At 39.8% G+C, this 23,733-nt stretch overlaps 1 protein-coding gene and 1 pseudogene across 5 annotated transcripts in view; one reads left to right on the forward strand and one right to left on the reverse strand.

Annotated features, from left to right (window-relative positions):
* The window catches only part of nek6.L (NIMA-related kinase 6 L homeolog), a 132,506-nt gene that overhangs the window by 53,943 nt on the left and 54,830 nt on the right, over window positions 1-23,733 (forward strand). For 3 of the 5 annotated variants that reach the window (XM_018228464.2, XM_041571846.1, NM_001097145.1), the window contains 1 exon segment: window positions 13,625-13,741. In XM_018228464.2, coding sequence (XP_018083953.1) covers window positions 13,661-13,741 — 81 coding nt within the window. In that variant the 5' untranslated portion in view covers window positions 13,625-13,660. 5 annotated transcript variants of the gene reach the window in all.
* Window positions 11,506-12,095, reverse strand: LOC108698231 (annotated as a pseudogene).

The raw sequence follows: 23,733 nt of genomic DNA on the forward strand, positions 1-23,733 counted from the left end.
TCCTATCTACTCTATTGCACTTCCCCTGGTCTGAGATGGGGAAGGCAAGTCTGGCGATAGAGGTAACATTCAGTAAAATCCGCATCTTAGTGAATTTGTGTAGCTATGTCCATTCGCCAGAGCGCAACTTTGCCAGGCATAAGGGAGCGAATTACCGCTAGAGTCTATCTCCTTCGCTGGCAAAGTTATGCCTGCACCCGTTAGTAAATCGGCGAAGTAACGACATTACGTCACGCTGGCGAATTTTCGCTAGCGTTAGTCACTTCGCCATTTAGTAAATCTGCCCCAGAGAGAGAAAAACTGGGGCCTTGATCCATTGGGACATGAATACTTATGTCAGCTAATTCAACCTGAATCTATTAATTTGTTGTTGATTTACAACTCCCAGTGCCACTTTTCCACTCTCAGTGGCTTTGCTGAGCTTTGTTGCCCTTTTGCGCTGTCCCTAAACCTGCCTAATTATTTCTTACAGCGCTGTACTGTTTTTTCATTACTCATTCTGACAACTGTTATATTTTTTAAATATATAAATGAAAAGAGATTCTAAAAACTCATTCCCATATCACGTATGGTGATTTCGCTCTTATAGGAAATTTTATTTATGATACACCAATCAAGCAGCTGCACCCTTGGAAATGATTTTACAGATACCAATCAGATTATTTTTTAAGATAGGCTTCTTAGGTAAAATTACACACCTGACTTGTACTTGTAAGATCATTGCAGAGTCAATGGAGCTACACCAGTTGGCGCAGGCCCATTCTCCCAGCACTTCATATTCCAGATGCATCGGCTCCATTCACACTTCAAGGCCACGTGTCAGATCCCACTGATTACTTCTTGTAAAAAATCTTGTAATCTTTTGGTTTCTGTGAGAATTCAGTGTGCATCTTTAAACAATGTGATCGGACTTGTAAATCGGAGGTATGCTGCAGCTTTATTTTGACATTTAAAGGGCTGTTCCTAAAGTTGTGTATAAAATAATTGGATGATACATATATGATTTTTTAATCATATTTATGATATAAAGGTGAAACGGTGTCTTCTTAGGTTTTTATACTGTGCATCAGGGGTCCCTCTGGCAAACCCAGTGCTCTCTCCTACCTCTGCCCGCTACCTCTCCTAAGTGTCATAGCATGGCCACGGGGCCAGGAAGGAATGCTAGCAGGTCTGGACTGGAATTCAAAGTACACAGAGGCCCAAGCAGCCCCCCAATGGCTCAATAAACAGCGACTGTCTATAGTATCTCACATGTCATTTGCCAGAATATACGGATTGCCAGTCCAATCCTGATTGCTAGTGTAGAGAGCTTTATTGCACCCAGTTATACAAAAAAAGCAAAAAATTGCCAGTTAAATGAGTTAAATTCTGCTCTTATAATTACTAGGGTGGCTTTAAGTTACTTTTTTAGGGGCACATTTACTAAGGGTCGAATATCGAGGGTTAATTAACCCTCGAATTCGACCCTCGAAGTTAAATCCTTCGAATTCGAATGATTTTGCGCAAATACTTCGATCGATCAAAGTAAAAAAACAATTCGAAGGATTTTAATCGATCGAACGAACGATTTTTCTTCGATCAGAAAAACTTAGAAAACTTATGGGGAAGGTCTCCATAGGCTAACATTGTAGCTCGGTAGGTTTAAAGTGGCGAAGTATGTAGTCAAAGTTTTTTTTAAAGAGACAGTACTTCGACTATCGAATGGTCGAATGGTCGAATAGTCGAACGATTTTTAGTTTGAATCGTTCAAATCGAAGTCGAAGGTCGAGGTAGTCTATTCGATGGTTTAAGTACATATTTGAACATATTTCTGTGGTTTTTTTTTCCAGTTATTACAGTTTTGCTAATGAAGGTGAATTGCCCTTTAAGCTGTGAGTCTAACTTCTCCCAAGGGACCTGTTATCTTATATTGTTACAATTACTTATTTGCTTATCTCAAAATTGTTACAAATGTATCTAATCTGCAGCTGTCACTGTTCTGGGCTCTCTGCCAAAAGCCAATTAAGTTAGAAACATTGTTTCTTTTTCTGTCTGTTCAGAGAAAATCTGGACTTTCCAATACTGCGGGTCAAAAGAGAGACTGTCCTTCTAAAAACGGGACAGTTGGGAGGTATGCCACTGCTTTTTTATGCCAGATGTAACACTGGGCTTCATGATTGCCTAAAATCAATAGATGGTTTTATAAATATGTGGCTATTAGGGTGTTGTGTGCTGTGGCGCTGTGTGGCATATGATTATCCCATATTTTGCAAAATAGATTTATTGCGGCACAGCGATCCCCAGTCTTGCCAGAGGGAGGTGCATTCATGATAGATCTCTGAAATGTTGATGGGAAACAACTTCCTTCATCCATCCCCAAAAGCAAACTACAGGGGAAATATTAAACAATTCTCACATTTGTAAATACATTCTCCTGGAGGCATGTACACTCTAGACTCCATAAGAGAAAAACAGGTTGAGGGTTGAGATTAGTTTTTTTTTTTATAGTTCACTAAGGTACTTTGGTGGCACAACCCAAGGAGCAAGCATTATTGCTTTGACAATTAATAAACCCTTTTCATGACAGATGGTATATAAAATTCAAAAAGACTCTCATTCAAACCAGTGTCTTGCTGCTAGGTAACATGAATCCTAGCAACAAGATAACTTCTGTAATAACAAACTGGAAATCTGATAAAAACGTAAAATGTTAAGGTGAGCTAGTCCTTTTAATGACGTATCATGCTCATCAAATGTGGTTCTCTTTTGAGTAGTCGGGTCCACTCCATATTAGTAAGTATATATTTAAAGAGGACCTCACAGCAGTAAGGCTAGCTAGCTCCACAGTCTAACTGCACTGCCTTTACAGGTCTGTCTGGTTGCTAGATCAGCTAGAAACCCAGATGGTACATTTTAAAACAGGTCTGTCTAGTTCAAAACGTAAGAAGTTGGATGAGAAGCTTGTAGTCTCGGGGGAGAGATTTTGACACAGAACTTTCATCCAAATCAAAAATATCGAATACTACAGAGAACACATTACATTCGCCATGATTTTTTAAGTCACATTTGAGGCACAGAATACGTAAGGCATAATAAATCTTTAACCTGCGTTTATTCCACCTGCAACAATCTACCTATAGACCAATATCCCGGGGGGCTTATTTACCAACATTGGTGTTAAATTGCCCCAGTGCATTTACCAATTGTCTGCTAATCAGCTACTAAAGGAAGGCAGAGATCTGATTCAGTTTTTTTTAGGAATGGCCAAATTCCCGAAGCCTTGGTTAAAGATTCGGCTGAATACCGTACCGAATCCGATTTTGCATATGCAAATTAGAGGCAAGAAAGGGAAAAGTGGAAAAAATTCTTCTTTTGTGACGAAAAGTCAAGGGATTTCTCTACCCGCCCCTAATTTACTTATGCAAATTAGGATTCAGATTCGGTTCAGCCAGGCACAAGGATTCAGCCGATTCCGTCTCTTGCTGAAAAAAGCCGAATCCCAAACCAAATCCTGGATTTGGTGCATCCCTAGTTTTTTTCCACTGGTGCAATTTAACTCCTGTGCTATCTAGCCCCCTTTTGTGCTGAATCTTGTCCCTTAAGATGCAAGTGGTTTCAATTTACTGAAGGATAGATACACTTTTATGAATTTTTATTTAATCTTTTTTTGCCTTCCTGTAGGAAATATTTTTTTTTTAAATTTTCTAAGATAGTGACGGTCCTACATTTAGTGTGGCTAAAAGAATTGGACTGGGGCACCAGGGTACTGGGAGTAGACTTATGTAGGCTTGCTATCTGCCATGACTGCTTTTGTCCTGCCATCCATTCAACTGGTTCTGAGGTTGCAAGCCTACCTCAAACTGTCATTATCATGTAGCTCTGTTGGGTGGCTGGGTGGTGGGCACTTCAGGTTAGGTTCTCCGATGGGCTCCAGGTACCCCAGGCCATAGTGGTAGCTAAGCTATTGCCATCATAGGCAATGCAAAGGAACAGTGCTTTTGTAATAATAATAGGTCACAATCTGCCATTGGGGTGCCTTCTGTAGTGTGAGAGAGGCAATAGTTTGTGTTATATTCACACAATCTGCTGTATGCATGACCACAAAGTGTTGCTATTATAAAAAAAACAAGATCTAGTTAACAATCATGGGTGAGGGGCTTCCTCTTTCCATCAATACTCACATATTTGGTCAGCACTAATGGAAACTGGATGTCTGCCATAAATTGGCACTCACCCATGTTTACTGGGCGATAGCCAGAGACAGGACCATGCACACCCCCTTGACACAGGCTACATTTACTTTTCCTCTGAAATCAGAGCCCAGACTCTGCCACCTGCTTTGCAGAACCGGATGTGAAATGGACAAAGGAAATCTGCTGCTTCCTGCCAAATGCTAATTTTGTATAGACCTTATTACAATATAATTATACACAAAAGGAATGTTACAGAAGCTGCACGTTTGAAGAACAGGTTGGAGAAGAAGCTTTCTTTGCACAGTTTACTTAAATTCATACTGTAGGTTGTATTCTTCCTCAACTTACACATGATCAGATTCATTCGTATCTAATAATAGGTCACAATCTGCCATTGGGGTGACTTCTGTAGTGTGAGAGAGGCAACAGTTTGTGTTATATTCGCAGTCATAGACAGATTAGCAAAATCATTATGACTAACCATGCTTGGGTAATAGATGTGGCAACGGGCCATTCTGAACACTGATTTCAAAATATCCGCAGCACATTTTGATTTATTTGCTGGGGATGTGTGGGTCTTTTTTTTTTAATATACTGTATATATATTGGACTAATTCTTACCCTCTGTGACTCATTCTAAGAAGGAATGTCAACACCCTGTATTAAGGGAATTAAACGTGGGAGGTGGTGCTTGTTTTGCTTATATTAGTGGCTTGTTGTGTGATTGCACCGCAGCCTGAGCTATAACGTTCTGCAGCCTGAACTATAACGTTCTGCATCCCATGACTGCTGCTGAGAGGTAGCAGGCTTTTCTTGCAGGGTTGGAAGTTGATATGTATGTATGGTGGGGATACCAATTGAAGGTTTCCATTGAAGAACTTACAATTATAAGGAATTTATGTTCTCAGGGATAAAAATGTCTGTCTGCGAGGCCCTTAGTATTGACCATACACGGTGATGGCAAAACTGGAATACTGGTTGTTCTTATGAATCTAGATTTAAATACACCCACAGATTTTAATACTGGTTTATATTGATTATACAGTTGGTGCAAGTTCTAAGTTGCATTCCTAAATTTCATCCACCTTAAATGGCCACCTGGAATTTTGTAAGGGTTTTGCATAAGGGATCAAAAGATGCACCGTCAGCGCTAATATTTAGGGGGTTATTTACTAAACTCCAAAAAATCATGAAAGATCTGTGATTTTTTTTATATAAAATCAGACTTTTAAAAAATCACAAATTTTTCAGAATTTATTAAACCCCAAGGATGGAAAAGTCTTTATATGAAAATCCGGCATCGCAGACCTGTCGAGGTTGCATATAAGTCAATGGGAGAAGTCCCAATGATTTTTTTGATGTGCACTGGGTTTCGGGCCATACCCTGAAGTTTTCGGGTGAAAATTACGAGAAAATCGGATGAAAAAGTCAGAAAAATTTGTTAAAATCAGATTTTTTTTTCCCGCAAAGCAAATTTTCAGGAAAATGTAATAATAAATAAGCATAAAAAACCCCGAGCGGAGTTTGTAGCAGAAAATATTGAGATAAATTCAGACTTTGATAAATAACCCCCTTAGTGACACTGAAAGCCAAACAACAACAACAACAAAAAAGTGGTTGGACCTGTTGAGTGCCTCAAGCAGTTAATTGTTGATTCCAGTGTTAAAGGGGCTGTTCACCTTCCAAACACTTTTTTCATTTCAGTTGTTTTCAGATTGTTCACCATAGACAAAGGCTTTTTTTCAGTTGCTTTCCATCTTTTATTTTTTACCGTTTTCCCAAAATTGAAGTTTAAAGTTTAATGTTCGTGTCTCTAGTGTTTCAGTCTGGCAGCTCAGTGATCCAGGAGCATCTGAACTGTTACAATTTAATTCATTTAGTTGATACAATTATTTGATACATTTCTCAGCAGCATTTGTGGGGTATTAGCAACTATTGTATCAATTCTAACAGCTGCCTGCAATGAAACCCAGAGATTCTGCTCAGCAGGGACAAAGATAACAAATGTATCAACATTAGAACAGTTTACAGGGTCGGCGACCCCCCAGGCTGCTTTAGAAGGTGAGAAATGAAACTTTACACTTCAATATTAGGAAAACTGTCACAAATAGAAAATCGGAAGTAATTTGAAAAAGTCTTTATTTTTGGTGAACAATTGAACTGAAAAAAGTGTTGGAAGGTGGACAACCCCTTAATAGTACTTGTCTTATATACAGTTTTCGTTGCAATGGCAAGAATTGGCTTGTGAGTACAGGGTTAAAATTTCAGTTCCAGGGCATTATTTAGTAAGATGTATCAGGTATCACATTGCATTGTTGCCTCTTGAGTAAGAGGAGATTCCATAGCATAACATGCTGTGCAGGCACTTTGGCTGCTGTTTGTGAACGGCTTAGGTCTACCACTGGTTCCCACACTGTCCAAAAATCCTGCTGCTTGTGTATGTTCCAGTTCCAGCTCATAAAGGAAGGTGATATTGCTTGCCGTGTGTCATGTTTGCTTTGGGAATGAATTACATTTAAGCAATTCAGAGTCACGTGTCTGTCTGAGACGGCTGAGGGACAGCCAGCAGCAACACACTGTTGATACAGACAGCAGGCTGCACTGGGTGACAGAAACTCCTAAAGCAAGGACACAGGTAAAGCCCTTGACAAAAGTCTGATTCTTTTTTTCTTTTTTCTTTTTTTTTTTTTTTGGAATAGCAAAAGCTGTGTCATAGCATGGAAAGTGCAGCGGATTCAGGCAAAAATTCAGAGTGAAGTTAAACACTGATCAAAACGGTCAAATATAACCTTAGCTATTATAGTAAATTAAAATTGAAAAGCCCCTTTAGCTAAAGGCTAAAGCTCAGGCTATGACTTATGTAGCTATGTAGTGATTTAAATGGTGTTTACGCAGAGTCCTGTAACCACTTCAGGTATTGCATTTCATTATTCAGATTAAAACTCCTATATGATAACTAATGACTTGTGTCTGTAGGTTAGGGGACTGGGGCAAATTTACCCATCTCTTTGTGAACTGGCAACAATTGGGTTAGGGCAGTATTCCCCCATACTGGGGGGCTTTTGCTTCAAGTAGTAACACTAGAGCAGAGCAACACTAAGGCAGTGCACCAATTTGCGCCCAGCTTGGCACCCGTTTTTATAAAGAAAAAATAAACCACAAACAAAAGTACTAATGACAAATCGAGGCTGAATTTTCTGCACTTATGATTTGTCCCAGTGCAGCTTTCCTCCTTTGCTCCCATTGCTTTGTTCCTTTTGTGGTCGAGTGCACATATTACTACTACTTTACTACTTCTTTATTACTTCCTACTTTACTACTAAGTTGTATCCTGTTGCAAATATGCTGCACAATAATTCATAATTATGGTATTTTGCTCTAAAGTACAGAGTCTGCATAACTTGAGCATTTTACACCCTTTTTAACCCAAATATATCTTGGAAACTTTCGATTATGTTGGCTGTTGAGGAAAACAGAAGTCTTAAGTGTGTCTAAAGCAGGCTTGAAACAATGTCTTCATTGGAGACTAGTTATTTTAGCACAAATCCTCAAACTTAGGCAGCTGCCCGAAGATCCTGGGAGTTTTAACAACAGCTGGAGAATCCGTGGTTGGGGAATTGTATATTCTATTGCTGAATTCCTACCAAAAGACATTGATGTGATAATCTGCTCCGCCAGTGAAATTACTTCTCTGTACTTTGGCTTCTAGGACTTGGGGGAGGGGAATTTAGACGAAAGAGCTCAGAATAGAGTGTCTGACACATCCGAGCCGGACATGCTGTCCCAAAGGTGTCAGCCGGATGTTACTCGATGTCACATAAAGGAGATATCTTTCGGAAATGGACCAGGCTTCTAGGTTGCAGGCTGTGTTCCTCTGAATGCCATCACTTAATATTGCATGATTTAAGCGGAGGGCTAGTAGAGATTTTATGGACCCGGAAACTGCAGACTAGAATCCTCCAACTGTTGTTAATCCACAACAACCAACGACGAAAAGGCTCAAAGGGAATGTTGCACACTGCAGTTCAATAAGCCATGGGTGGGTCTCTAGAGCAAAACAATGTTCTTCTACAAGTGGAACATGTACAAGTATGTAAATAATATTATTATCTAATCATTTATAACCTACAGGCCACTATTAAATGTCCATTTCGGACCCGTTAAGGCTGAGAATTTACTAAAAATCAGAAATTCACAACTCTCAGGGTGCATCTATGTATTAATTTTTGGTAAACCAGTGACTCCTGCTCCTGATAGGAAACTGATCATGCAACTGTCCATAGCTAAGCATTTTAGTTCCTATAGGACCACTAAGATCTTTTACTTTGACAATAGGTGGTGATAAACCAGCAGACTGCTATCTGACAACAATATAGTTGTATCTCGTCCGTGCGGAGGGCCAACTAGCATTGACATTGTTAGATTACATTTTTACATTGCAGGGTGGTCTGTCAAAAGTGCCTCCTTTGTGCAGTTCACTTTTACTGAAACTATCCTCGAAAACTCAAATTTTTCAGGAAAAAAACTACTGGACCTTTTATAAATAACTCCCTAAATGTGTAGCCTTACAGGGCATTTGTTTTTTAGATGGGTGTGACCTGCCCAAGAACATATGACTTTTGAGCATAACTGGTGAACATCCGTATAGAACGTCCTTATAGAAAATGTCACAACCACAACTCCTGCCTAAAGAAGGCTGTCCACTGGAACTAAGTGACCGGGTAATATTATTCCATGAAGCTATCAAGAGGCCAGTATTAAATGAGCTTTAAAGGGACACAGCTGAAACCATCTATGGTACAGCTATAACCTGGACACTCTACAATGATGGGCATAATGGAAGATTAGATAGGAGAAAGCCATTGTTAAAAAATAAACCATATAAATATTCTTTTGAATTTGCCTAAAGGTGTATGGGGGACACAGCAAAAGGTTCTATGCTCTGAGAAGTCCAAATGCTCTGAGAAGTCCAAATGCTCTGAGAAGTCCGTTTTGGCCTTACTGCAAAATGCTATGTGTGGCAGAAAGCTAAACACCTTGGGGCCGATTCATGAAGCTCGAGTGAAGGATTCGAATGAAAAAAATTCGAATTTCGAAGTATTTTTTTGGTACTTCGACCATCGAATTGGTTAAATTCGTTCGAATTCGAACGAAATCGAACGAATCGAACGAAAAATCGTTCGACTATTCGACCATTCGATAGTCGAAGTACTTCCCCTTTAAAAAAAACTTCGACCCTTTACTTCGGCAGGTAAAACCTACCGAAGTCAATGTTAGCCTATGGGGAAGGTCCCCATAGGCTTGCCTGTGATTTTTTGATCGAAGGATTTTCCTTCGATCGTTGGATTAAAATCCTTCGAATCGTTCGATTCGAAGGATTTAATCGTTCGATCGAACTAAAAATCCTTCGATCGATCGATCGCAGGATTAGCTCTAAATCCTTCGACTTCGATATTCGAAGTCGAAGGATTTCAATTCGAGGGTCGAATTTCTAAGTATTTTTAACTTCGAAATTCGACCCTTAATGAATCTGCCCCCTTGTGTACATCCCTCCTGTGAACTGTGGAGATACTTCTCTTCAACAACAGAAACTGCATTGCTCATTGGGCATGCTCCCTGAGTTTTGCTGAAGAAAAAAAAACCTAGAATATTTTGAGATATATGATGCCCTGAAGCTGCAAATACGCCAGCTAAAACCTGTCAAATTCATGTAAAAGTCAATGGCCGAGGTCCTTTTATCCATTTGAAGATGTTTTTTGCCTCTTGATTTATGGGTGTTTTATGCTGGTTTTCGCTCAATAAATTTGAGGTATTTGAGGTTTTTAAGCCTATAAACTTGATAAATTAATAAAAGCATTTTAAAAGCTCACCATGATTTTTACTTGGGAAACTCAATGTCTTATTTAAAGCAGTGAAAATGGTTCTTCGCAGTGATTTAACCTTGTAGGATACATTGTTTTAAATGTGTATCCATAAGTTCTGGATTTGTATGACTAAACTATATATATATAGTTTGAAGCCTATGCAAATTAGGGGTGGGAAGGGGAAAACATTTTTTACTTGTTTTGTGACAAAAAGTCACAAGATTTCCCTCCCCGTCCCTAATTGCATATGCCCATTAGGATTCGGTTTGGATGGGCAGAAGGATTTGCCCGAATCTGAATCCTGCTGAAAAAGGCAGTATCCTAGCTGAATCCCGAACTAAATCCTGGATTCGGTGCATCCCTAATATATATATATAATAGGAGCCTGTGCAAATATTATTTTTTATATAATGTATATATAGATTATAGAACAGAACATAGAATAATATAGTAACACACTCAGGAACTTTAGAACAGAACATAGAATAATATAGTAACGCATTCAGGGAGTGAAAACATTTTTTTTGTCAAACTTTTGGTTCCACTACGGGGCCTTTCTCAAGTGTACCACCATCTGGACTCGCACTGGGGGTCATATGAAGGGGGTTGAACTTGATACCCTCTTTTTTTTACAATCCAAATTAACCACAGTAGAATACCGATTTTATTTTTCTTAGGGGAGGGCTTCAAAACTGGGCAAATTCTGGGGAAACTTTAAAATCTGGGGGGAAACAGACACTGATTGCCTGTATGAGATCACGAGGGGAAAAAAAAAGGTTGTAAATTCTAGCAAAAATTCAAAATCCAGGGAAATAAAATCAGGGTTCAACTGTTTAGATACATTTAAGAAAAATGATTTTGTTTTTGTCCTGGTTGTCTATGGATTGAAATGAATTGTAGGACATGTGAGCAGATCACATGAAAGTGAATCACAGTGTATTAGTCTGTAGCACTGCTTACACCCTGCCATGGTTTTTTGTAAATATATTTGATTGATAGAGCATTCAGTAAGTTAACATCGTAGGCATTTGGGGGGAATGCTTTTTCTGACTGGAATGTTTTGCTTACAGAATTTTTCTTCTGGCTGGATTCACTTGAGTTGGATATTTGTGGATTTTTCAAGATAACCATACAGCCAGATTGCCTAGAAAGCCATTATAACATATGCACCCCATAGCATAGTAGCACTGATTGTCCGATAAGATCAGATGTAGAGGCAAGGCTTTGTAGGATTGATGCAAACATTCACAAAACACATTTTTAACTATATCCCCACCAATTTGTTTTCAAAAAAATGACAACTTAAGTGAATGAAGTTAGCAACTTCACATTTTCTCTACTTGAACTTCACAGGTCTGAAGTCTTGGCATTATCTTTGATTTTGTCCCCCCATTGGCAGGCTTATATGTCTCACTCAACCACTTTTCCTCTGCGCTGCTGTAATGGCTGCATGAACCTGCTAATAAAGCACTCTTATACTCTACTCATCCTCGGCTACCAAAACATAGCATATTAGCGACGAGGATGGGATTACTGCTGTTAGGGGAGAACCTGACACAGGACACCCACTCACTATGAGATTCCTCCTGTACAGTGTATTTACAGACACACAGTGTGTTCCACAGCTTGATTGTTTTGTCTTGGAATCCAGATACAATTTGACAGTTGTCAGCAGAGAAAGCTATGCTCAGGATATCTTTGGTGTGACCTACAAACCGACGTGGGGTGGTGCCAGTTGTAAGATCCCACAGCCTCAGTGTTCCATCCCAGGAGCCTGAAAGAGCAAACTATCCATCTGAAGAGATGACCACATCACTGACAAAGTGAGAGTGAACACGAAGAGCACATTGAGGGACACCATAGTTTGTTTCGTCACGGGTCAGCTTCCACATGATGACGGTCTTATCTCTGGAGGAGCTGAGAATCATGTCTGGGAACTGTGGGGTAGTCACAATCTGCGTGACCCAGCCATTTTGGCCCTTTAGGGTTTCCCGAAGTGTCATTTGTTCAGTCATGGCTGTGATGAGCCCGAAACTGGCCCACTAACACCTGCTATTCTGACACACTCCACTATGGCTTTCACTAACATTCAGAATAAAATTTAAATTAGTGACATTGATTATCAGAGCAGCTCACACCATCCTAGGTCTGCAAACGTATCTCCAAGCATTGAGACTTTAAACAATCTGCTGCTCAGCACCTCGTCTCACTTCACCACATATGATATTCAGCATCAGGGCTATGGAATATGTTGGTGCTATATAAATACACACGTGTGCAGTAATAGCTATGGCTTGAGATACACCCATGCTGCTCCATGGTTTTTCAAATGTCTGGTTTGGTTTGTAAAACATGAAAACATCCACCCCCCTAATTTATTGATCACACCAGAATAACAAGGTGAGTCCTGAATTAAAGCAAAATGTCAGAGTTAAGATAAACAACCCACAGCTTATTAAACAAAGGATGTCAAAATATAGAATTTGCTGATGACACGGTTATAGCACTGTGAGCAATGTGTAATAGATGAAAATAAATGTGACAACATTTATACAGTATTTTAAGATGTGTTGTACATGTGATTCAACAGATAGATCGTCATCGTGTCTAAAGCAGGATCATATTCACCCTGATCATGGCAGGCATATTGTAAACGACTGCTATTGAAAGTCAGTGATTCCAGGCTAGCAAAAAGAAAACAATCAGGGGCACTGCTGCCGTGAAGTGGCAATTTACCAGGGATGGCAAAAAGTTTCTCCTGGTCATTTCAAGAGCTCTTCCGTTACAGAGAGTGCTATTGCGATGCATCCCGCTCCAACGCAAAACAATTAAACAAGGGCGACACCCACTAGACTGTCTCAGGGTGGAACTTAACTCTGAAACACCCCCGAAAACAGTGACCATGGCCACCCTAAGATTATGGTCGCACACTAATTGATACATTTTTCTTTTAAAAAGAAATGAACACACATGCAATATTGGCATAGGAAATGGACAGGGCCGGATTTACTTTGTGGGCGCCCCCTGCCGTTCGTCGCCCCTGTCCCCTCCCCTTTATTTTTATCATCTGGACTGGAGCAATGGGGATTGGTGCATAGGAAATTTAAGAAACGATTGTCTCCAGCGCATCCCCTGTGTTTTTGAACCTATGTGGGTGTGGTTGGGCAGCATGCTGCCCCCCTAAAATCCTGCCGCCCTAGGCCCGGTCCTGGGCCTTTCCCCAAAAACCCGGGCCTGGAGATGGAAAAACCAAACCAGTATCAAATGATTAATTATAAGACAATCATGACAGTGTGCAATGTGCATTAAAGGAGAACTAAACCCTAAAAATTAATGTGGCTAAAAATGCCATATTTTATATACTGAACTTATTGCACCAGCCTAAAGTTTCAGCTTGTCAATAGCAGCAATAATCCAGGACTTCAAACTTGTCACAGGGAGTCACCATTTTGCAAAGTTTCTGCGACACACACATGGGACTGTAATATTAGCTGATGCTACAGGGCTGATTATTAAAATGCACATGGATAATATATGAGGTACCAGAATAACGTTGATATTAAGCATTTCATTTGTTTTGTCTTCCAGCCGCTTTAGAGTGCACAAATTAACTGGAATGTTACTATGGAGGGACAGCATCGACTAGAAGACCAAAACAACCCAATGTGCAAAGTCCAGGGGCAGGAATACCAGCACGACGGCCAAGTAAGATCCAAGATAGCCTGACGGCAATTTCAATGAAGAGGGTTTTAGCAGAGTTTAAGCCTTATCTAAAGTGTAAAGTATTGGCCAAATGTTCTGTATAAATATATATATATATATATATATATATATATATATATATATATATATATATATATATATATATATATATATATACTGTATATATATATATATATATATATATATATACAATACAATTTAACTGCAACCACAGAAAATATGTGCAAATTGGGTTTTTTCACTATTTAGGGCAGGACGTGAGCATGTATGTACACATTCTTAAATATATTTGGTGTAAAAGAACTGTGCCCCATGATGAATTGCAATCTAGGAGCTCTGTCAATGGTTGGTTAAAAATAGAGGCACACAATCTGTAAATACATGAAGGCAGGGGTCTCTAACATTTTTTACCAATGAGCCAAATTCAAGTTTAAAATAATGTTGGAGAGTAACATAAGAATGCAAAAAGTTCCTGGGGCTTCCAAATAAGGGCTGCGGTTGGGTATTGGTAGCCCCTATGTGGACTGGCAGCCTACAGGAAGCTCTGTTTGGCAGTACACGTGGTTTTTATGCAATTAAAGCTTTCCTTTAAGCCAAAAATGCAAAAAGAAGCGCCTGCTTGGAGGCCACTGGGAGTAACATTCAAGGGGTCGGAGAGCAACATGTTGCTCATGAGCCACTGGTTGGGGATCACTGCATTAAGGGGAAGGCACTAAATTGCAGAAACTAGGCTGCATCAAGTTCATCCTAAACAGATGAATACATTGCTGGACTATGTACCACCTTCCCATTTAAACGGTGGGAAAACAAACAGTACTTTATAGATAACTCCGCACTCTTAATAAATAAATACACAAAGGTGGTATGCTTTTGCAGTTACTGTAAGTACTCAGTTTACTTAAAGAGTACAATACAAAACAAAATGTTAGTATATACAGCAATTTACAAAGTTTTAGAATTCCCCTTCACAAAGGCTTATGCTGAAGCTTTGGCATCATTATCATTTGCCCAAGGGTATTTGCTTTCTGGCAGTCCTTCTTTCCTATTGCTGGGTGGCATATACTGTACATTATGTCTGCATGAAAAACGTTGCAAATTGCTTTGTATCCCAAAAATTGTGGCTAAGGATGTTGCAGGAAAGGCACAGACTTTTATCTCAGCTCTGATCTCTCATAGTGAAATGAATTGGTTTGCCAAGGGTTAAGTAGTCTGCATTTTCTATTTCAATAAATATTACTGAATAGAGGAAATCATTTTAAGTTCCCCGCTTGTAGTTGAAAGGACAGCACAGAAAACTGGCCTGGGAGTACATTTTATTTAGCGTAAATTCCTGATGCATGAATCTTGTGATCTTTACCTTTCCCACAGACCCTTAGCATTCTCCATCGATCACTCAAGCAGGGAGAAAATTAAGATTGAATACTCTGCTTTAGAAACGCATTTAGTGTTAAGAATGATTTTACCAGCCCAGACACACACTTTCTACAGGGGAGGTATCTGTCTCCTGGGCTGCATTCAGTAAAGATCTAGCTGGTTTGGTTAGGAATGTATTTCACAACACGGAGCAGGAGCAGGGCAGTGTATTGTCTTTCCTTTGCATATTTTCTTTCTTACCTATGAATTAAAGGAGGGTATATACTACTTTGTCACAGGTTTGAGAAAGTTAAAAAGAACAGTAACTCCAAAAAATTAAAACGTTTTAAAGTAATTAACATATAATATGCTGTTAGCATGCACTGCTAAAAGCTGTCGGTTTGCATCAGAAAGACTTCTATAGTTTATATAATCAAGCTGCTGTGCAGCCATGGGGGCAGCCATTCAAGCTGGAAAAAAAAGAGAAAAGGCACAGGTTACATAGTACATAACAGATAAGCCCCCCATACAAGGTGTTTTATCTGTTATGTTCTGTGTAACATGTGCCTTTTCAGCTTGAATAACTGCCCCATGGCTACACAGCTGCTTGTTTATATAAACTATAGTAGTACTTATCTGTTATCTACTGTGTATCCTGTGCTTGAATGGCTGCCCCCCATGGTTACACAGCAACTTGTTTATATAAACTATAGTAGTAGTTATCTGTTATCTACTGTGTATCCTGTGCTTGAATGGCTGCCCCCCATGGCTACACAGCAACTTGTTTATATAAACTATAGTAGTACTTATCTGTTATCTACTGTGTATCCTGTGCTTGAATGGCTGCCCATATTGGCTACACAGCAGCTTGTTTATATAAACTATAGTAGTACTTATCTGTTATCTACTGTGTATCCTGTGCTTGAATGGCTGCTCCCATGGCTACACAGCAGCTTGTTTATATAAACTATAGTAGAACTTATCTGTTATCTACTGTGTATCCTGTGCTTGAATGGCTGCCCCCATGGCTACACAGCAGCTTGTTTATATAAACTATAGTAGTACTTATCTGTTATCTACTGAGTATCCTGTGCTTGAATGGCTGCCCCCATGGCTACACAGCAGCTTGTTTATATAAACTATAGTAGTACTTATCTGTTATCTACTGAGTATCCTGTGCTTGAATGGCTGCCCCCATGGCTACACAGCAGCTTGTTTATATAAACTATAGTAGTACTTATCTGTTATCTACTGTGTATCCTGTGCTTGAATGGATGCCCCCATGGCTACACAGCAGCTTGTTTATATAAACTATAGTAGTACTTATCTGTTATCTACTGTGTATCCTGTGCTTGAATGGCTGCTCCCATGGCTACACAGCAGCATGTTTATATAAACTATAGTAGAACTTATCTGTTATTTACTGTGTATCCTGTGCTTGAATGGCTGCCCATATTGGCTACACAGCAGCTTGTTTATATAAACTATGGTAGTACTTATCTGTTATCTACTGTGTATCCTGTGCTTGAATGGCTGCTCCCATGGCTACACAGCAGCTTGTTTATATAAACTATAGTAGTACTTATCTGTTATCTACTGTGTATCATGTTCTTGATTGACTGCCCCCCTGGCTACACAGCAGCTTGTTTACATAAACTATCGTAGTACTTATCTGTTATCTACTGTGTATGCTGGGCTTGAATGGCTGCCCCTATGGCTACACAGCAGCTTGTTTATATAAACTATAGTAGAACTTATCTGTTATCTACTGTTATATTTTAATTACTTTGATATTTTTAGTGTCACTGTTCCTTTACTGCATCTCGCTACTTCATTACCACCATACTCACATATTTGATGAATGGACATCACAATTATCTGTACACTGGTGTCTTTGGCAGATTCATATTTCCTGGAATTAATTTGTTTTGTTGATACCTCTTTGCTCGGAATAGGATGCAACAATTACTCACTGGTATTGTTACAAGAATTTCTAGCATTGCAAATAAATGCAAATGCTAAATTAGCCTTAAAACTGGGCTTCCACGTATATCTGAGATACCAAACAAGCATTCACCCAAATACCACTATTTACCTTCCCCAGGGTACTTCCACATTTTGAGAACTCCTTCTCTATTGTCAGATAGTGATGGACGAATCTGTGGCACTTCACTGAAAAATTTGCAAATTTACCGCAAAATTCGGGAAACGCATTGAAGTCAAGGGGCATCAAAATAATTTTGACGCGCTGCAATTTTGACGCGAGGAACATTTTCAATACATGCAGCTATTTTATCCAAATGCATTAAAGTCAATGATCATCCTACCTTTAAAAAGTCAATGATCATCCGAACAATTTTATGCGTGAGACTATTCTGCCGTGCGCAGATTTTTTTGCCGCAGTTTCACAAATTTATTCGCTAGTGGCGAAACCAGGAAATTCTTCGTAAATCCATGCCTGCAGAATTTATTCGCCCATCACTTTTGTCAGATTTACAAACAGGGTTTTAGTGCAGTGGGCCGAGAAATATGTTATGTTGTCTTTCTTTTTTTATTGTTAAAAAAAACAAACCATGTCACATTAAAGTAACAGTTTTTTATTTCAGTACTTTGCAAGAAAATGCCAGTGCAGGAGATGTTCCATAAAATAAGAGAAGTGTCATATGAACAACACAGGTGATGGTGTCATATGAACAACACAGGTGATGCTACCACTCTTTACCAGGGAAGGGCGAATTTTTTCGTCTTGTTTCGCCGCGGAAATGACGCCCATAGACTTGTATGACGTTGTGCGTCAAAAGATTATTGACCCCCCGTAGACTTTAATGGGTGTCGTGACATTTTGCCGCCCGGCGGATTATTGCCAAAACGAAACGGGTCAAATTCGCCAAAGCCTACCCTTTACATTATGCTGTTTTACTAAGCATAACGTCCACAAAATTATATTTCCATATGTATAGGTGAAAGGAACTTTCGTTCTTAGCAATATCTTTATGAAGAACATTGTTTTGACTCTAAAGCACTCATTTATTTAATGATCAAGCACCACAGAATGTATGTTTGTAGCTTTGCCTCTACTGATCCCTATTGCCCAAATTGGAAAACTACTAATATCCAGCAGATTCAACTGCATGTTGGCAATCCCTAAAATCCAGACATTTTTTTTTTGCATTCGCATTCCATATTTGCGTTATACATATTTCTCAGTCCACTGCTCAAGTGGGACAGATATTTCTAAAAGGTGGAATTTGTTTGAGCAAAAATGTCACCCACCAGTATTGGCATACCAGGGGGTTTGTCTTAAAAGTGTAGCCATGCGTTTCTCAAATAAAGCATACCATGAATAACCTACACGCAATGAGAAGGTAATTATGATTTTAGGTCACAAGTATATGACTTTGTCAAGTAAATTTTTTAATGAGATTTCAGCACATTAATTGGGTGAGTGCTTTTATTTTATATGCACCACTGGTAATTTTGATTTGAAAAAATAATCTTTTGGACAAAAAATTCAAGAGGAAACAATAAGATACAAATGTGTAAAAAAGGTAATTGTTAGCACTATGTGTGTATATAGTTATACCCTGGTTGTTTCTTTCTTTTGGACAAGACAGTTTATCTTTTGGCAACTCAGAGATTTTAGTTTCCATCCCCCTTCTTTGAAAATTGTTTAGAGTTTACTGTATGTGCTTATCGTAACAATAAGGGTTGTTTATGACCACAAGTGTAGTGTGCAAAGTGCATTATTGGATCTATTGGCCATGTTTTTACCCACAATGCAGTGTTTAATCACCGGAAACCGTTGCGCCATTGCGTCAAAATTCACGTCACTGTGTTGGCATGTATCAGCCATTTGGCTTCACTTTGGAGCTCACTGTCAGATCTGACGATTCTTTAGGCACACATCTGCTTTGCCTGTTGAGATAGACCATTTTGGGAACCCTGGATCAACTGACCCTGCATCAATAGAAGCACGTGCTCTTGATTACGAAAAGGAGACAGGAGGGAGCCAGCAATGCCAAGCACACCTATAACAAGTAGCTTTAAGGAATGGCACTGCAGACAATTTATTGACCCCAAAAGTGCACTTGGGGTCATAAATGACCCCTAAAGAGTCTGATATAAATTTTTAAGAAAATGCCAACTCTCAATTAATAAATTGGAGCTAGGACTGTGTGTAGTAACCATAAATAATCCTGTTTTCTATATAGCCATGTTGAAGGGATACTTGCCTGACAAGTTATAATTTGAATACATAATGTCACAATAATTATCTCCTCTACTCGTCCACATTTCCCTTCAGTGTGTGATGGCATAGACATATGTCATTCAAATAAAAATTCTCAAGCTGGACAATCCCCCTATCAGCCAGGTTGCTCTTTGTTCTTCCCTATGTTGATCTTGGTGGCATCATCAGTCAGTGTCAGACTGGGACACCAGGGTAGAGTCCTGCAGCCGGTCTGGTACCCGCGGGTTACCCGCAAAAACCTGCGGTACCTTGCGGGTTGAGGGGAGAAGTTCTGGGTGCTGGTAAAGACGCGAGTTCTGCGGCATTGTGGGTCGCGGGTCGGGCCGCTGGTCTTCTCAATAGCGATATTTACTACTTTTTCCTGGTCATGGCAACTTCTGATGACATCAATTCCGGTTTACAATGACAGCACTTCCTGTTATACTCTTTTTTTTCGGATCACGTCTACTTCCGATGATGTCACTTCCGGTTTACAATGACAGCACAGGTCCGGGTTGCGGATAAGGTACTTGTGGGTTGGGTTGGGTAGCGGTTCCCAGCGGGTCGTGGTTGTGGGTCCGGGTTGCGGATTGCAGGTTGCGCGTACGGGTCAGGTACGGGTCCCATAAAATGGACCCGTGTAGGACTCTACACCAGGGGCCCACCAAAAAACCTTAGACCAGGGGCCCACCAAAGAACCATAGACCAGGGGCCCACTCTCAGTACTATTATTATTCTCCTCACTCAACCTCTATTCTCCTAGTCTCTATTCTTTACATACTATAATCTATTATTGCATCTATTTAGTATCTTTGTTCTCAAAGAAATAGGAAATGGCCATGAAATAGGCCAACTCTTTAGCAGCACAAGGGCCCCCTGATACCTGTGCCCACCGGGAGTTTTCCTGGTATCCCGGTGGGCCAGTCCGACACTGTCATCAGTGTACAGTCTACTACCAGCGATCTCTTGAACTTGGAGCTGATGCCCCCATGCAACACTAGTTCAGTTCTACAAACATATTTACCTGGGCACGGGCACTGTTCATATGAACAGCTTCATGGTGGAGGCACAGCTTCCTCTTAGGTTTGCAGAGCTGTTAACCCTCAAGCTGTAACAAGTATGGGTGGCCAGAGGGATATGATGCAATTCCTCAATATGTAAGCCAGTGAAAAGACAGGTTGTGCTGGAGTTTAAATTTATCACAAATAGATTTCTCTTGAGAAGGGCAAGCTTGCATAACTCTACTCCAGGGATAGGCAACCTTCCAAACTTGCTATTAATTAATTACAGCATCCTTTATACAACTCAGCTTTGTAGTTCTGAAAAAGCTGGTGTGGTGCAGCCAATACTAAATACCTCTTGCACCTCACTGTCATGCTTTATCCCCAGGGTCACACTGCTATGAGTCTGTAAATACGAGAAAGTTATTTTATTGCGCTGAAAATGACATGGATTTTCATGGCCAGACCTTAAACCCCAATATAAAACATAGTGGACCAGTTCATGGGCAAAGTGATAGTTCAATATATTATGATTAGACAACATTTCAAAGAAATCTGTAGTAGTGTTGAAAAATATGATGAGTGTTTTGACCCAAAAATTACCCAAAATCGTATATTCAGTTTTAACAGCGAGAATGGTGGAATTATCACATTATTGATGAACATATTTATGATGAACACATGATAAATATACAATTATGTAACATTGGTTGGGTGGAAATGTTATATTTGAGATTCTATACTAGCGAAGATGGTCACATGTTAACCACTTAATTGGGTGAGCTGCATAGCGAGCACTGATTGGTTAGTTCAAACACAAAAGGTTATTTAAGGGTTGTTGAAATGGTTTTGTATAATCTTTGAAAAAGGTCCTAATGAGGACCGAAACGTTGGAACTTGATACAACAAAAATAAAAATGTGAAGATTTTTTACATGGGTGTGATGGTTCCTTGATATTCGTGGAGATATAAACACTACAACCGTGCACACTGGCAATCCAAGTGTGTGTATATATATATATCAAATAGCTTCAATAAAAAGGGTTAGAGGTCTTTCTATCAAGCAAAAAGAACACAAAGCTTTGATATTAATACTCTCATTGTTGATAACATTCCTTGAGATTGCAAGAGTTCAGTTTAAGGGCAATGGCACATTGGGCGTTGTGCTTCCTGTGGAAACTCGCCCGAAAATACCCTTTGATTGCAACACACGGGAATCATAGAGTGTAAAACACTCAAGTCACTCGAAAGTGCCTTTCTCTCCTGTGCCTTTACCCTGAGGTGTTAAAAGGATTTCTAACAGTGTGACGTTGTGGAAATGGCTTGCTGAAGCTTTTGTACTGGCAGATACATTAGATAGCTTCAGGAAAGGGTTGGTTGTTTTTTTTACTGAGAAAATACAAGTTTCCTGAAAATAACTTCTTTGCATCCCTTATGTGAGCACAGACTGCTGGATTAGTATCTTTGTAATGTAACACAGATTATAGGTAAGGGCTGTGTTGTAGTATACAACAGGAGTGGTTCATTTCTTTTCCTCTTATAAATAACATTCACTAGATTAATACAATATCATAAGTTGTACTTTTTGATGGCTTTGAATTCCAATACTTTCAATGCTAAAAAGGGTATATAAACCCCAATTGTATTTATCTGGTGGGAATGAAATGTTATTTACCCTTTGCTCGCTCCCAACTTTTACTAGCGGGCCTAATTACATTCCAGCACCCCCTAGTGGCAAAGAAAAAAATCAAGATGGCAACAAGGGTGCAAGGTATAAGATCATTGGACACTTTGCTTAAGTATGCAGTTATCACAAGTGGCCAATGCCAATTTAGATATGATAGTTCTTTATGTGGGTGGCCCATTAATCGATCTGACCAATGACTGCATTTCTGTACCAATGACGTTTATTGTGGATTTTGATTGGCCTGAAAATTTGATCTACAGAGGCCCTCTCCCTGAGCACATATGGAACAGATATGTAAGTGAAAGGGGTAAGGTCTTCCCAGTTTTATTTGGAACTGCTTGTTGGATGGTGACATAAGACAATATGTAAAATGATTGTTTAGATCAGTGATCCCCAACCAGTAGCTCGTGAGCAACATGTTGCTCTCCAACCCCTTGGATGTTGCTCTCAGGGTCCTCAAAGCAGGTGCTTATTTTTAAATTCCAAGCTTGGAAGCAAGTTTAATTGAATAAAAACTAAGTATAGTGCCAAGTAGAGCCTTCTGTAGGCTGCCAGTCCATTTAGGGGCTACCAAATAGCCAATTACAGCCCTTATTTGGCACCCAATGGACTTTTTCATGCTTGTGTTGCTCCCCAACTCTTTTTACATTTGAAGGTGGCTCATGGGTGATTAAGGTTGGGGAACCCTGGTTTAGATCATCCTAAAGTAGGATAACTGAAATGGTTCTCTTTCCTCCAACTAACACCAGTAGCATCCCCGAAGTATCCATCATAGTTAACAATTCCACTATCACCCCCTCTCCCCAGGCCCGGTGCCTTGGGGTTATCCTAGATTCTGCCCTGTCATTCACTCCTCATATCCAGTCACTTATTAAATCTTGTCACTTCCACCTAAGGAACATATCCAAAATACGATCATTTATCACCCAAGACGCTGCCAAAATTCTTATTCACTCTCTCATCATATCGCGTCTAGACTACTGTAACTCTCTTTTAATTGCCCTCCCCCTCCAGAGACTGTCACCTCTCCAGTCCATAATGAACACTGCTGCGAGGCTCATACACCTCAGCAACCGCTCCTCCTCTGCCTCGCCATTCTGTCAATCCCTGCACTGGCTTCCGTTACCTTTCAGAATCAAATTAATGACACTGACTTTCAAAGCACTTCATAACTCTGCCCCACCCTACATCTCTGAACTCATCTCTATATACTCACCCACTCGCTTACTACGCTCCTCTACCGACTTACTACTCAACTCTTCTCTCATTACCTCCTCACATGCTCGCATTCAAGACTTTGCAAGGACTGCACCCCTCCTCTGGAACGCTCTCCCACGGTCTGTCCGACTTTCTACCAACCTTTCTACTTTCAAGAAATCTCTGAAAACGCACTTCTTTCGAGAAGCCTACCCTCACTCTGCTTAACTACCAAACGCAATACCATATTTTCATCCACTTAATTAGATCTTGCCCGCTCCCACACCTTGTGTATTACTCCCTTCCCTTTAGACTGTATGCCTATGCATAGGGCCTGCCTCACCTTTTTGTACCTGTATTGATTGTGATGTTTGTTACTCCATATATTCTATGTATGTAATTCATGTGATGTAGTTGTATAATCACATTTACTTTACAGTGCTATGCAATATGTTGGCGCTATATAAATACATGTTAATAATAATAATAATAAAGTAATTTCAAAGTA

This window comes from Xenopus laevis, chromosome 8L (assembly GCF_017654675.1).
Source record: "Xenopus laevis strain J_2021 chromosome 8L, Xenopus_laevis_v10.1, whole genome shotgun sequence".
Classification (NCBI taxonomy): Eukaryota; Metazoa; Chordata; class Amphibia; order Anura; family Pipidae; genus Xenopus; species Xenopus laevis.